This window comes from Haliotis rufescens, unplaced genomic scaffold (genome assembly GCF_023055435.1).
Source record: "Haliotis rufescens isolate VD_foot unplaced genomic scaffold, xgHalRufe1.0.p SCAF_30, whole genome shotgun sequence".
NCBI lineage: Eukaryota > Metazoa > Mollusca > Gastropoda > Lepetellida > Haliotidae > Haliotis > Haliotis rufescens.
This window is the reverse complement of record NW_025964002.1, coordinates 3,747,441-3,762,133: the sequence shown is the minus strand read 5'-3', so window position 1 is coordinate 3,762,133 and position 14,693 is coordinate 3,747,441. Positions and strand designations below refer to the sequence as shown.

Sequence of the window (14,693 nt, the reverse complement as noted above, 5' to 3'; positions counted from 1 at the left end):
TATTGAAACCAACAGCTTACAAGATCGAAGACTCATCGAACACCTTGTATCAACACTGATTTTGGCAGAGATTTCTTATGAGTATGGAAAGGGTTTTGTCGCTCATACTTCATATTTTACATTCCACCAGCAGAAGTCCAGATCAATTTTTTACATACCGTACATCTCCAGCAATGCCACAAGGTGCTTTAGAAATAGCAAATTGGTTAAGCGTCCATGATGTACCATCAGCTGAAGTAACCACTAAAAGTAGGATCAACTGTTCGAAGAATTCTTCAGGATAGCATTCTCCTCAAATTTGGAATCATCTAATGCATGTCTGATGTTTTATGTTGAACCATGGTTATGTATATATTGTTCACCATCACCACGGAGTGTCATAAACACGATGCTTAATACCAGTGGATCTCCAACTGACAGCACTAAGGATACAATGAGATTGTATGCAAAAGCAGAAGAATTAATTGAAAATAATATCCACCAGATTGGCCCGTGAACCACCGCCTACTGGATACAGGATTCTAGGCACATTATACGTTTAATTTTTGAAGTCAGCATGCGAAGTTCAGTGAATTAACTTGTCCCATACCCTCAAAAGTAGATTAAGTAATCAAATTTGTGCGTGTGAAATATAATGCACAGTGCATGGCGTGACAAGCCCATTGATAGAACCCAGCCCATGCTACCACCCGTCTGGACCAAGTCAGGGTCGAAGTGGTGTGTTGGGCATAGTATAGTTATTCCTTGAAACGGTGCCCTCAACCACCAGACCCCCGTCCTCCGCCGACACAGGGCCAAACATGTCATGCAATTCGGTCGCATTTTACCACCAGCAATGGGGTGCTGGGGACACGCTCTACCACGCGTCCCCATGGGGATTATAATTATTAATATGTTAATGTTACAATGGGATTCATTGCTGCTCGTCAGATTATGAATGTAGCAGGTCAAAGACAATGCAGGAAGTTCAGATTTTCACAAAGAACATAAGAAATGTCATTTCCACATGCAACACACAAACGTTTCAGAAAGTCAAGGCAGGACAGGTGTTTGTTGCAGATTCTTCAGGACTAACTCTTTATGCCTGTGTTATCAAGTCGTTGTGGCCTCACTTCATGGACCATTATTTTGACTTGTGTATTTTCATTGATGGTAATGAGAACACGAATTATTTTCTTGCTGTTACTTGATCGTGGTGGTCCACAGGGATTATCTTAGATGACCACATTTTGTGTCTCATTCGTTTGAGTAACAAATCAAAGGTAGTTTAAGTACATATCAGCTTTTTAACATTCGCCTTTCAGGCTTCTTACAGACCGAATCAAACGGATCAGATACTTTATATTCATTCATAAATCCATTAATAATATGGAAACTGTCTCTTTACAAACGATCTTTTCGTCTTTGTTTAAACGATTATTCTTGTGATACACTTAAGAAAGCTTTGGGAATATTTCTTACAGCCTTTGGAAATTTGAAGTTACCACTTTGAAATAAACTCCCGGGTAAAAGAAAGTATGCAATCATTGGCGGTGAGGTGAAATGGGGTTCAGCGTCGCGTCCAAGATTATTGCACTTATATAACGACGTACATGCATGCGCGCGCGCGCGTGTGTGTGTGTATGTGTGTGTGTGTGTGTGTGTGTGTGTGTTGGGGGGGGGGGGGGGGGGGGGGGGGGGGGGGTGGTGAAAACATATATTGACCCACCGATGGCACCCGTCACAAAGGTGAGGTGAGGTGAAATTTGGTTTAACGTCGCGTCCAAGATTATTGCACTTATATAGCAACGTGCATGCACGTGTGTGTGTCTGGCTGCTTGTGCTAGTCCCGACTGATGCCGATTTGTAGTGCTAGCTCACTGAGATACCATGCCGCAGTTTCACATGAGTACCCAAATCAGACACAGTATACTGACTCCGAGGCGAAGAGTCCTTGTTTTAGCACCTTAATGCCGAGCGCCAGACAGGATAACACGTACCATCTTTTAACGTCTTTTGGTATGACGCGTCTAGGGATCGAACCCAGGGACACTCTCTGGGCGGACGCTCTACCACTAGACCCCGGAGGCGGTCCCAATATCATTGGAACGATCACCATCAAATGACTGTAGTGCAAGACTGAAATATTTACCTCAGAGGAAAAGCTGTAAATCTTGAATTCTTTATCGATTAAGATAGTAACAAAAGAAGCACATACCAGTACGTCCATAGCTGCTTGGTACCATGGGATACTTTATAGGCATGAAGGGACACTGAAGACGTTACATAATAGAGGCGTCGATTCAAAACGAGGTTTAGTTGGAATAACCACACACCAGTGACTGTCCTTGTGGGAAGTACATCGCTGGTTCTGTCTCCCAGTATGCATGCCTTGTTGTTCCTATGTCTTCTGTTCGTGAACACACATATTGTGGCAAGTGGTAAGTTGGTTTTTTTCTTCATCTGATGAACTACGATATAGGAAGCTTGTATCAGCGTATTTTGCTTTGATCTTTTAGAATGCGAGATCCCTGTAGCCACATCAAGGAATGCTAGCCTCCTAATCATAATGATACAAAGAAAAGCGTAGTGGCTCTGAATACATTAGAAATGTGAAACGGCGCTTAAGATACATTTGTGGATTTGAAGCTGACAACTTGAGGTGAATTATTATATAATCTACCATGATGTTAAAGATATTGACAGTTCTGAAAGCCTGTATGGGTCACATAAATCACTCCATACTACCAGACGTTTTTATTTTATCATACATTCAAAAACTGTGCTTGAATGGTGTTTGACCAAAGGTTACTAAACTTTGCATGAATATTTCTGTCATCATTTTCATAGGCATTATGTCAATGTGAAACAGCCGAGACGGCTTCACTGGTTACCCTTATGGGGAGTGCATTGGTTATTGGATGGTTATTGAACAATATCAAATCATGGATATACCTGAAACCTAAGTTAAACTTCTTGGCCAAAGTATCTATTTTGGTTTTGCAATCTGGCATTTGCGTCTTAGAGGAAGGAATAAAGTTTTTTCCCTTTCATTTGAAGTGTGGCAGATGGGTGCACAAAGTAGGAAAATCCATTTTCATACATAAGTGAACTTGGATGTTTTCTGAGATTCACTTATTCAAGCAAATCCTTTGAGATTTTGAGAATTCACAAGGTTTTAATTCCACTTGTTTGACATACGTACTGTGAATATATAAAAAATCTTACCTTGGATGTATTCAGGACATCTTGTCTGACATACGTACTGTGAATATATAAAAAAATCTTACCTTGGATGTATTCAGGACATCTTTGAGACAATGGTATGGTAATACGTTTACTGGACGCTGCAATGTACCTTTATTACATGTTGATTTTTATGGAGCTTTGAAATCCAGCACAGAAGAACGTGTCTTCAGGTTTTAGAATCAGGCCACAAGTTGATAGTACTGATGCATGGTTTTGGCAGACATGCTTTCACTTTCCGCGAAACACTTCGTGTCATCACTGATTTTCAATGATCCATTCATATAATTTCACCGTTACTTTTGCCTTTTACGCCCAGTGGCATCCGTTTCTGCAGATAATCGACTGATTATTCTCTACCGTTGACGTTGTATATTTCCTCATATATACTGGTCTCATTTGTGGCATTATTATATGTCACTCATGCCAAGATCTTTGATCATGTAGTGACACGTACATATAATATGTCCCCGTGGAGGCGTGAGGTAGAATGAATCCCCAGCACCCCATTGCTGTTGTAAGAGAGACGGAATTGGGTAAGGTGAGGTGAGGTGAGGTGAGTTGAGGTGAGGTGAAATGGGGTTTAACGTCGCGTCCAAGATTATTGCACTTATATAGCGACGTGCATGCACGTGTATGTGTGTGTGTGTGGCTGCTTGTACTAGTCCGGACTGATGCCTATTTATAGTGCTAGCTCACTGAGATACCATGCCGCAGTTTAACATGAATACCCCACTCAGACACAGTATACTGACCCCGAGCCGAAGCAGTCCTTGTTTTAGCCCCTTAATGCCGAGCGCCAGACAGGGTAACAACAAGTACCATCTGTTGACGTCTTTTGGTATGACGCGGCTGGGGATCGAACCCCGGGCCTTCCGCTCTCCGGGCGGACGCTATACCATTAGACCACGGAGGCGGTCCCGAATTGGGTAAACAGTGAAGATTCGAGTAAGAACTGATCTCATAACAACACGAAAACAAAACTCTATTATGACCATCTCCATAGTCTAGTGTATAGAGGGTCTACCAAGAGAGCGAAAAGTAGGAGATTTGTTGATTATTACTTTACTTTGGAAGCGAAGTGGCATATGAGTTTCTGCAACAAATCATTATTTTTCATCCCTCATTGGGATATAAACACGACTTACTGCTTGAAAGTGTTCACTGAACAAAGATGTATAAAGCTACATGCAGCGAGGCCCGTGAAGATCCGGGGTAGAATAGGTCTTCAGCGACCCCTGCTTGCCGTAAAAGGAGAGTGTGCTTGTCGTAAGAGGCGGCTAACGGGATCGGGTGGTCAGGCTCGCTGACTTGGTTGATGCATGTCATCGATCCCAATTGTGTGGATCGATGCTCATGTTGTCAATCACCTGATTGTCTGGTCCAGACTCGATTACTTACAGACCGCCGTCATATAGCTGGAATATTGCTGAGTGCGGTGTAAAACAACAAACAAAAAAACAGCGATTTCTCTTGTCGTAAAAGGATGCAAGTGCTACCTTAGCACTGTTATGAGTGTATTAGAGCTCGAAAAAGTGTTCTGTTCTTTTGTCAAGTGTCCATGCTCTGTTCCAGGACTGTTGAGAGTGTGTTCGAAAGCTCGTAAAAGTGTTCTGTCCTTTTGTCAAGTGTTCATGCACTGTTCCAGCACTGTAATAATATAATGTAATAACTTTTGACTACCTTATCGCCACACCACCGAGGACCAATTACCGCAAAGACCAAGTTATAGCGCGTGACGAGAGATTCGTTTTACTTTTGCTCGTTTCCATTTGAAGGGAGATGGAAAAGACGGACAAATTATGAATTGATTCTTTTGTGGAAATATTAAAAATACACATTGAAAGCGCCTTGCTGCAATATACATGTAAATTTAGACAACACCAACAACCAGATGATCCACATTTCGGCTAAACAAGTTCAGTAAGAGCTAATTAGGCCTGTTCGTAATTAGCAAGCATGTTTCTGTCTCTACCCGAAAATACAATTTAATAACCTATATAGCGCTTTAAACTAAGGCAATAACTAGCAGCCTACAATTAGTCGACCTTAAAATACTTCCATTGTTCTGATTCCCTCTCTTCGCTGTATAACAGGAATCTACTCAACCGTTCCAGTAGAGTGAAATGAGTGATATTATTTCACAAAAATTCACAAAGTCAGCAGTTTCGTACATGTACAGTAAACTTTAAACAGTAATGATTTCAGAAATAACACGGAAGAAATGGCGATAACTGTCAGTGGTCAGTATGCGATGCATACGTCAAATACACAGAAACTCGATGATATCGTGTTTATAATTATTCGTACAGAAATATTCACACCTCTCAGAACAAATAGAAAAGGAGTGAAATCCGCCATCTTGGTTCTTATTAAAGATTTCGCAATCGGTTCGAATCACAGCTCGATATCGCATGGCACGTATTTCAACCTATTGACACTTGCTAAGCAAACCATGGGCTACACAATCGTGTTTATCTGTGGTCACCTTACCTCGTACATATTTTAAAACAACCATTCGATCTCAACCCTAAGCTTCGCCGTCCAGGTAAACAAGAAAAAGATGGGCGGAAATTACGGCGCAACCCGGACCCGAACTCAACTAACGTTTCTGATTGGCTGAAATAAACAAATAGTAGATCTTAATATCAGCAAACGGTGAAGGGAGGGAAATTCAAAACCGTCAATGGTAGGCCTGCTTGCAAAATATTGGGTCTGACAAGGAAAACTACAGCATAATTAAACATTTCGAAGCAGATTTAGCATTGACGGTCATTCTCCATGTGCTAATATTATGATATATTTTTTTAACCTTCAGAGACGTTTACTGAGTTCAAGCCCGGGAAGGGCCGTGAAGACACCGGTAGGCCCGTGAAGATTCCGGGGTAGAATAGGTCTTCAGCAACCCATGCTTGCCGTAAAAGGCGACTATGCTTGTCGTAAAAGGCGACTAACGGGATCGGGTGGTCAGGCTCGCTGACTTGGTTGATGCATGTCATCGATCCCAATTGCGCGGATCGATGTTCATGATGTAAATCACTGGATTGTCTGGTCCAGACTCGATTATTTACAGACCGCCGTCATATAGCTGGAATATTGCTGAGTGCGGCGTAAAACAACAAACCAAACCAAACCATTAAGCCCGTGTAGCGCCTTAATTTTATGTTTTCTAACGTTGCCCTAGAGAGACGCAATAACGTTCTGGAGATTTAAGTATCAAGAGATGAAAATCCAAACGCCGAATATATAAGAAAGTAATGCATTACTGCCTTTGTATTGAGACGAAATGAAGTTGATATTGATGAATCAGTTCTATTCCAAAATGACTATCAAGAAGCAAACTGTATAAGGTTTCACCGACGTTTCAGCAACGTGGTTACAAAAACGTTGTGTGATGTCCGATTTCACAACGTAAATGTGCAACTTTGTTGTTACTTTGTGAAATAACGTTGCACGTTGTATCACGAGGCTAACAATCCACAACGTTACCACAACGTCGTGACAACGGGGATAAATGTGTTTGGTTACTGGTGGTGTAATTGCAATGTATGACTCTTTCTGTTTCTAAGTTACAACAGCAACCACGTCTCCTGCTGCTACAACTCAGACAGGTGCTTCCGCAACTACATCGGCAACCACTTCTCCTGCTGCTACAACTCAGACAGGTGATTCCGCAACAACCATAGCAAACACTTCTCCTGCTGCTACAACTCAGACAGGTGATTCCGCAACAACCACAACAACCACTACCCCGGCTGCTACAACTCAGACAGGTGATTCCGCAACAACCACAACAACCACTTCTCCTGCTGCTACAACTCAGACAGGTGATTCCGCAACAACCACTACCCCGGCTGCTACAACTCAGACAGGTGGTCCCGCAACAACCACAACAACCACTTCCCCGGCTGCTACAACTCAGACAGGTGGTCCCGCAACAACCACAACAACCACTACCCCGGCTGCTACAACTCAGACAGGTGATTCCGCAACAACCACAACAACCACTTCCCCGGCTGCTACAACTCAGACAGGTGATTCCGCAACAACCACTACCCCGGCTGCTACAACTCAGACAGGTGATTCCGCAACAACAACAGCAACCACTTCCCCGGCTGCTACAACTCAGACAGGTGATTCCGCAACAACCACTACCCCGGCTGCTACAACTCAGACAGGTGATTCCACAACAACCACTACCCCGGCTGCTACAACTCAGACAGGTGATTCCGCAACAACCACTACCCCGGCTGCTACAACTCAGACAGGTGATTCCGCAACAACCACTACCCCGGCTGCTACAACTCAGACAGGTGATTCCGCAACAACCACTACCCCGGCTGCTACAACACAGACAGGTGATTCCGCAACAACCACTACCCCGGCTGCTACAACTCAGACAGGTGGTCCCGCAACAACAACAGCAGCCACTACACAAGGTGCGTCGCACGCAGGTTGATAAACCCTTGCACGAAACAAGCTCATGCTTAGATGATCGTTAAGGTTAACGTCTTAGCTTGTTCAGATCCAACTAAAGTTGATTATATATATGCAATGAACTTTTCATCAGTTAAAGTGTCTTATGTGACGTTAAGTATTTTTTCTTTACTTTAATTATTTAATGTGAAGTTTGCACGATATACGGCGTTTTCATTGGACGAAAACCCGGGCACAGCGAAACTGACGTTCATGAAAGACACACTTTGACGTACATATGTTTTTCACAAGACTGTATTCTTGAAATGATGGAAACACTACTTCCGCATTTCTGAGGAAACCCCTGGAAATTCCCTAGCATTAAACAATACAAAAGCGTTGTTTCTGATCATTTAGACCCTTTAACCTTGAACTCAGCGTATTAGCATACATTAGGTAAAGTCAGAGCGTTTGACTGCATGCCCCTGTACAAATATCATGGCTACGACCTATCCAGGTAAACAAAACAAGGAAACTAAACTAAGGCACACCTAAACTATCGACTCGATCCGTGTCTAGAAAGACAGTGGCAGTCAACTCTTTCTTTTTGAATTTACTTCAGTGTCTACTTCATTAATAATCACCTTTCAATAATCAACAAGTGGATTAATGATAACTTACATTTGCAGTCGCCACAGGTTCATTAACAATTTCGAAAATGTCTCCCCGTCGCGTTGATGTGTCGGACATGTAGATAAATATAACTGTACAAAGACGTACTGTCAGCGTGACTGACTTATTGAGGTAGTTCTTAACAGACAACATCTAACAATGATACTGGATTACTAGAAAAGATGTCATTTGTTATTTGAGCATACATACGCTCTTGTCACCACTCCTTGTTGGCTGAAATTGTATCGTATATTTCTTTCACGCCTCGCATTCCTTTAAACTACATGACCATTTCTATTTTTAACCCAGCTTCATCAACCGGTAGTTTGACTGATGCTTATCAGAAAATGGCCGTTAGTAATTGTGGCAACAAACGACGACCGAATTCCGACAATCTGGCAATGGACCGACTTTCTATGGTCTGGTATTTTGTGAAATAATTATAATCCAGACTGTAATGTTGTTTTAACGCTTGCAGTGCTAGATTCCGTTATACAATGTACTATATGTCTGTATCATTTTTTTTTATTAAAACAGACGCTGCAACAACCACAGCTCCAACTGCAACAACTCAGACCGATGGTTCCGCTGCAACCTCAGCGACCGCAACTTCGGCTGCTACAACTCAGACAGGTGGTCCCGAAGCCACCTCAGCAACCGCTCAAACTGTTGTCAAGATGACAGTTAATAATTGTGACAACGAGCGACGGCCTTATTCTGAAGATCTGGCAATGGTTTTCAAAGTAGCAGCCGACGACACAACACTGTCCCCGAGCAACCCCGACGTCGTGGAGCTCTCCTCGGCAACATCCGGCAGCTGCGCCGAGCTGTGCGCTTCACGTAAGACATGCGTGATGTACAGCATCAGCAACACGGGCACCTGCAGGATCACCTCCGCCTGTCAGCCTGTAGTGGAGGGCGAGACTAACTCGGCAATCCTGTTCCTCAAGTATTGGGGTGATCACATGGACGCCATGACATAACTGAAACGGTGTTGTTTCACTTCTAGTCAATAACTTATGGGGATGGTCTATGGTCGCCATGGTGATATAATTTAAATACTGTCGTTCAACACAAGCCATTGACAAACGTGTATATTGGGGATGATCTTTTTGTCGGCACCATACACATTAAGCTCAGATGCTTAATGACATTCTATTAAATGCAATGGCAAACCGCCATTGACTACCGCCCTCACATTATTGGGGTAAAACTTAGATAAGGTACTTGTGGTGACAACTTTAATTCACAGTTAAGAAAGCCTTTGTCGGAAAAGTTAAGAATTCGCATCTTTCTGAGAAGCTGTTTCATCAGGCTCACTCTTCGTGAACACCTGGTATCATCACTATTTGATGGTGATCAAAAACAAATAATTATTCTATAATCGGATTCAGAGTGTGAGTTAAGTAATCAAAATTCATTTATAAATAATACCCACATGTGTTCTTCGGGATTTTATTTGTTTAGATTCGACAGCCCTGACCATGCCCACTGTGTTCCACGGTACGTCAATGTAAATTAGTCATATATTAATATAGATCTGGTACTAATATCCAGCTTCAGTCTTACATCTTTGTTCAGATCGAGATAATACTCCTGAAACCGCTTTTGACTATCAAAGTGACTTGATGCGAACATTCTGCTTGCCCCGGTGAAGTCTGTTTTGAATAATTTTTAAAAGGAGGTAGATTTCCGTTTCTTTGATTTTCAGATGATGAATGACACGATTCTTACTGAGATAGAAGTTTCTGAAAACAAATCATACAAAATCAATAACATTTGCCTCGTCATGTTTTCGGCTCGATTTCTCAAGGGCAAGGACAGGTTATAAAATCAATTGATATGTCAGTCGTATTAAATGAAATTGATCACGTACTATCTTGAAATACCATATATATAGCCAGTTATATATCATCCCCAACTGGCTCCCACGGGAGATATCGCTTGGTTGAGATGAGATCAGGCGATATCTACATTGCAGACCATTGTGCTGTCATTGGTTACCATGACGTCACAATTCAAGGACAATACTAATGGTTCTGCTACTGAAGCTGTCAGTAGTACTGATGACACTTAAGAAGTCATTGCTTATTACTGTCTACAAACTGAAAAAAAGTTGGAAGAATGATGTTGGATGATAGATAAAATGTTATCCTCGTGTCTTTTGATATCAAATATATCACCACTTTCATCAACTCTGAAATATTTGAAATAAAAAGACACGAGGGTGAGATTTTCTTCTTTTTTCTCTCTCTCTCTCTCTCTCTCTCTCTCTCTCTCTCTCTCTCTCTCTCTCTCTCTCTCTCTCTCTCTCTCTCTCTCTCTCTCTCTCTCTGCCCCGTCACTCGATGAAACCACTTGTTACCTGTAATTTCATGTCTATCTATATGTATATGCCATGTACCACATTTCACTACTTGTCATATTTTACGTCCTGAATAAAAGCAGCATGCTCAAATACAGAACCGTTGTGCGTGATTACTGAGTGAGTGAGTGTGGTTTAACGACGCTTTTAGCAATATTCCAGCAATGGCACGGCGAGGGGACACCAGAAATGGGCTTCACACATTGTACCCATGTCGGGAATCGAACCCGGGTCTTCGGCGTGACGAGCGAACGCTTAACCACTAGGCTACCCGACCGCCCCATGACTCTGAGGGGGCACGGGTGGCCCAGTCGTCTAAGGCGCTGGTTCGAATCCTGGTTCGCCCCGATTATGTTTCTAGATTTGTCAGCATGACACCCGTGCTCGTGGGTTTCACCGAAGTGGTAAACGTACGAGACCTGCATCACTTCGGTTTCGGGCTTTCCTCCCACATCAAGCTGACACGCCGTGATATAATTGAAATAATGTTAAAAGCGGCGTTAAACCCAACTCACTCACTAATAACTCAAGGAAAGCCCACGGGCGGGCACGTAGCTTCATTATCTTTATCAGTTATATAACTGAATAATTGTCAATCTGTGTATTCACACTTCCACAATTACTAGTCAATAATTGAATAACATTGACTCCTGAATGGGCTCAGCATAGTAAGCAATTGCGGACCCCTTTTTCTGTATTAACTTGGGTTCATTTTCGGTAACGTTAACACATCTCCTAAGAATGAGTGAGTGAGTGAGTGAGTTGGGTTTAACGCCGCTTTTAACAGTATTCCAGTTATATCACGGCGTGTCAGCTTAATGTGGGAGGAAAGCCCGAAGTGATGCAGGTCTTAGACGTTTACCACTTCGGTGAAACCCATGAGCACGGGTATGGTGCTGACAAACCTAGAAACATGATCGGGGCGAACCGGGATTCGAACCCACAATCATAGGTTTCGGGCGTGCCCAAGGGACGCAACTCTGCACAGCGAATCGCGGCGCCCCAGACGACTGGGCCACTCGTGCCCCCCTCCGAAGAATGAGTCTTGTATGGTAGTCAAAGCTATCTGGCCCGTTTATCCTACATGGTTAGCGGTGTATGAAGCTACACATTTGCCAAAATGAGTTTTTAATGTCCGTTTGAATGATTTTGGGGAGTATGAAGTTTGGATGTGACTTTTCCCTTCCCAGTTCTGAAACATACTTGTAAATATAACTGATGATATATGTTAGGTATGGGTAAATTAATATACTTCCAGTATCTACCTGAAAATAGCATGCTCACGCTATAGGTTCATTCCACTAATTTTCGTATGCACGAGGGGGCACGGGTGGCCCAGTCGTCTAAGGCGCCGCGATTCGCTGTGCAGAGTTGCGTCCCTTGGGCACGCCAGAAACCTATGATTGTGGGTTCGAATCCCGGTTCGCCCCAATTATGTTTCTAGGTTTGTCAGCACCATGCCCGTGCTCGTGGGTTTCACCGAAGTGGTAAACGTCTGAGACCTGCATCACTTCGGGCTTTCCTCCCACATTAAGCTGACACGCCGTGATATAACTGGAATACTGTTAAAAGCGGCGTTAAACCCAACTCACTCACTCACTTACTCGTATGCACGGGCGCACACTCTACATACATAACCTCATAAAACACTAGACCGCCTCCTCGGTCTAATGGTAGACGCCCGTAGAGCGGAAGGTCCGGGGTTCGATCCCCAGCCGCGTCATACCAAAAGACGTTAAAAGCTGGAACTTGTTGTTACCCTTTCTGGCGCTCGGCATTAAGAGGCTTAAACAAGGACTGATCGGCTCGGAGTCAGTATACTGTGTCTGAGTGGGGTATTCATGTTAAACTGCGGCATGGTATCTCAGTGGGCTAGCACTATAAATCGGCATCAGTCCGGACTAGTACAAGCAGCCACACACACACACACATACACATGCATGCACGTCGCTATATAAGTACAATAATCTTGGACGCGGCGTTAAATCCCATTTCACCACCACCTCATAAAACAGTGGGGTAAATAGACAACGTAGCACAGCGACATTGTCCTGACGTTGATGGAATCAAACGCCGTATCAACTGTCAACTATAATATTCAGAGTAAGAAGCATTGCAAAACATATCGATCGTATCATTTATGTTTAGTATCATTAATTTGACTGAAGGTGATCAATTCACGCTGCAGTCAAATATGGGCTTGACAGTAAAGCAGTAGAAAAATGTACACTTATTATTCCATCATGTTTTCCGGTGTTGTGTTAGTGATCATTCACACACACACAAATCAATAGCATGACGTGTATACGGTTCAAACACTGTGACAGACACTATTGTGACACAAATGAATCTTGATTATTGATTATGTGCAATCTATCGAGAGTTTCAGAAACACGTGACATCGTCACTATTAGAAAAAATCAGAAATGAGATAGAAATATTACATGCTGCTGTAGATTCGTAGTTTGTTCAATACTGTATTAGAGTAGTGTACTCACTTCATTCACGAAATTAACTAATTTAAGTCACAAAACACGCTCAGTACTGTATGATTAGGCGATAGAGTATTAAAACGTTAAAACAAATGAGTTACCATTGTGTGTCTAGAAGAAAGTAAAAAGAGACAAGTATAAGCGATAAATATTTTACTTATGGCATAAAAGATTAGCTTGTCTATGAAGCCATGTTACACACACACACACACACACACGCGCAGGCGCACACTTATTATCATGGAAATTAGTTACCACATCCCTTAGTTACTCTATTCCTATTAGTTACCCCATCCCTTAAGTTAATAATAATAATAATAATTGATTTGTAAAGCGCCTAATATCCATCGACAGTTGCTCACTGGCGCTGTGACAAAGTTAAAAAGTAATGTCTATGTACATATGTCAACAATCAGGAGGTCTATTGAAAAGCTGAAGTGAAGAAGTGGGTTTTGAGGAGAGACTTAAACGTTTTCTTAGAAGCAGAGTTTCTCAGATTCAAAGGCAAAGAGTTCCATAACTGTGGACTGCAAAAGGAGAAGGCACGGTCAGACATAGCAGAGGTAGACAGAGGCTGATACAGTAGAGTTCCACCAGAGGATCGGAGAGCGCGCTCTGGAGAGTACAGGGATATAAGATCTTTGAGATAGTCTGGATAGTCGCTATTGTTGAGGCAGTCGTGAGTGATGATACATATCTTATAGTTTAAACGAAAGGAGACTGGAAGCCAATGTAGTGCTTTGAGGACAGGACTGATATGATTGGATCTTGGAACTTTAGAGATGCATCTAGCTGCAGAGTTCTGAATGCGTTGTAGCTTTGATGTGGCTTTTATGGGAAGATTAGCATACAATGCATTGCAGTAATCCTGTTTCCCAATCACTTCAGTTACACCCCTTCCCTTAGTTACCCCATCCCTCTAGTTACCCTATCCCTTTAGTTACCCTATCTCTTTAGTTACCCCATCCCTTTAGTTACCCTATCCCTTTAGTTACCCTATCCCTTTAGTTACCCTATCCCTTCAGTTACCCCATCACTTTAGTTACCCTATCCCTTTAGTTACCCTATCCCTTTAGTTACCTCATCCCTTTAGTTACCCTATCCATTTAGTTACGTAATCTCTTAAGTTACCCTATCCCTTAGTTACCCCATCCCTTTAGTTACCCCATCCCTTTAGTTACCCCATCCCTTTAGTTACCCCATCCCTCTAGTTACCCCATCCCTTTAGTTACCCTATCCCTTTAGTTACATAATCTCTTAAGTTACCCTACTCCTTAGTTACCCCATCCCTTTAGTTACCCCATCCCTCTAGTTACCCCCATTCTTGTAGTTACCCCATCCCTTAAGATATCCCATCCCTTAATTAACCCCTTACTTTAGTAACCGCATCCCTTTAAAGTCCCCATACCTCAAAGGTCGAGAACACCGCCCGGGACGAGGGTCGAGGACAACGCCTGGACAAGGGTTAACTGCAGTTGTAATTCAAAATAAACGTATCGGATTTGGTTCAACAAAATAAGTCA

At 42.7% G+C, this 14,693-nt stretch overlaps 1 protein-coding gene across 2 annotated transcripts; it reads left to right on the top strand.

Annotated features, from left to right (window-relative positions):
- Window positions 1-2,271: 2,271 nt before the first annotated feature.
- LOC124147266 (salivary glue protein Sgs-3-like) lies at window positions 2,272-10,496 on the top strand. 2 transcript variants are annotated; one of them, XM_048380464.1, is made up of 4 exons: window positions 2,272-2,420; window positions 6,795-7,023; window positions 7,069-7,664; window positions 8,851-10,496. In XM_048380464.1, the coding sequence occupies exons 1-4, from the start codon at window positions 2,363-2,365 to the stop codon at window positions 9,294-9,296; spliced, it is 1,329 nt and encodes a 442-aa protein (XP_048236421.1). In that variant the 5' UTR covers window positions 2,272-2,362; the 3' UTR covers window positions 9,297-10,496. The 2 variants fall into 2 exon arrangements, with proteins under 2 accessions (XP_048236421.1, XP_048236420.1); XM_048380463.1 differs by having other exon boundaries at window positions 6,795-7,664.
- Window positions 10,497-14,693: the final 4,197 nt, after the last annotated feature.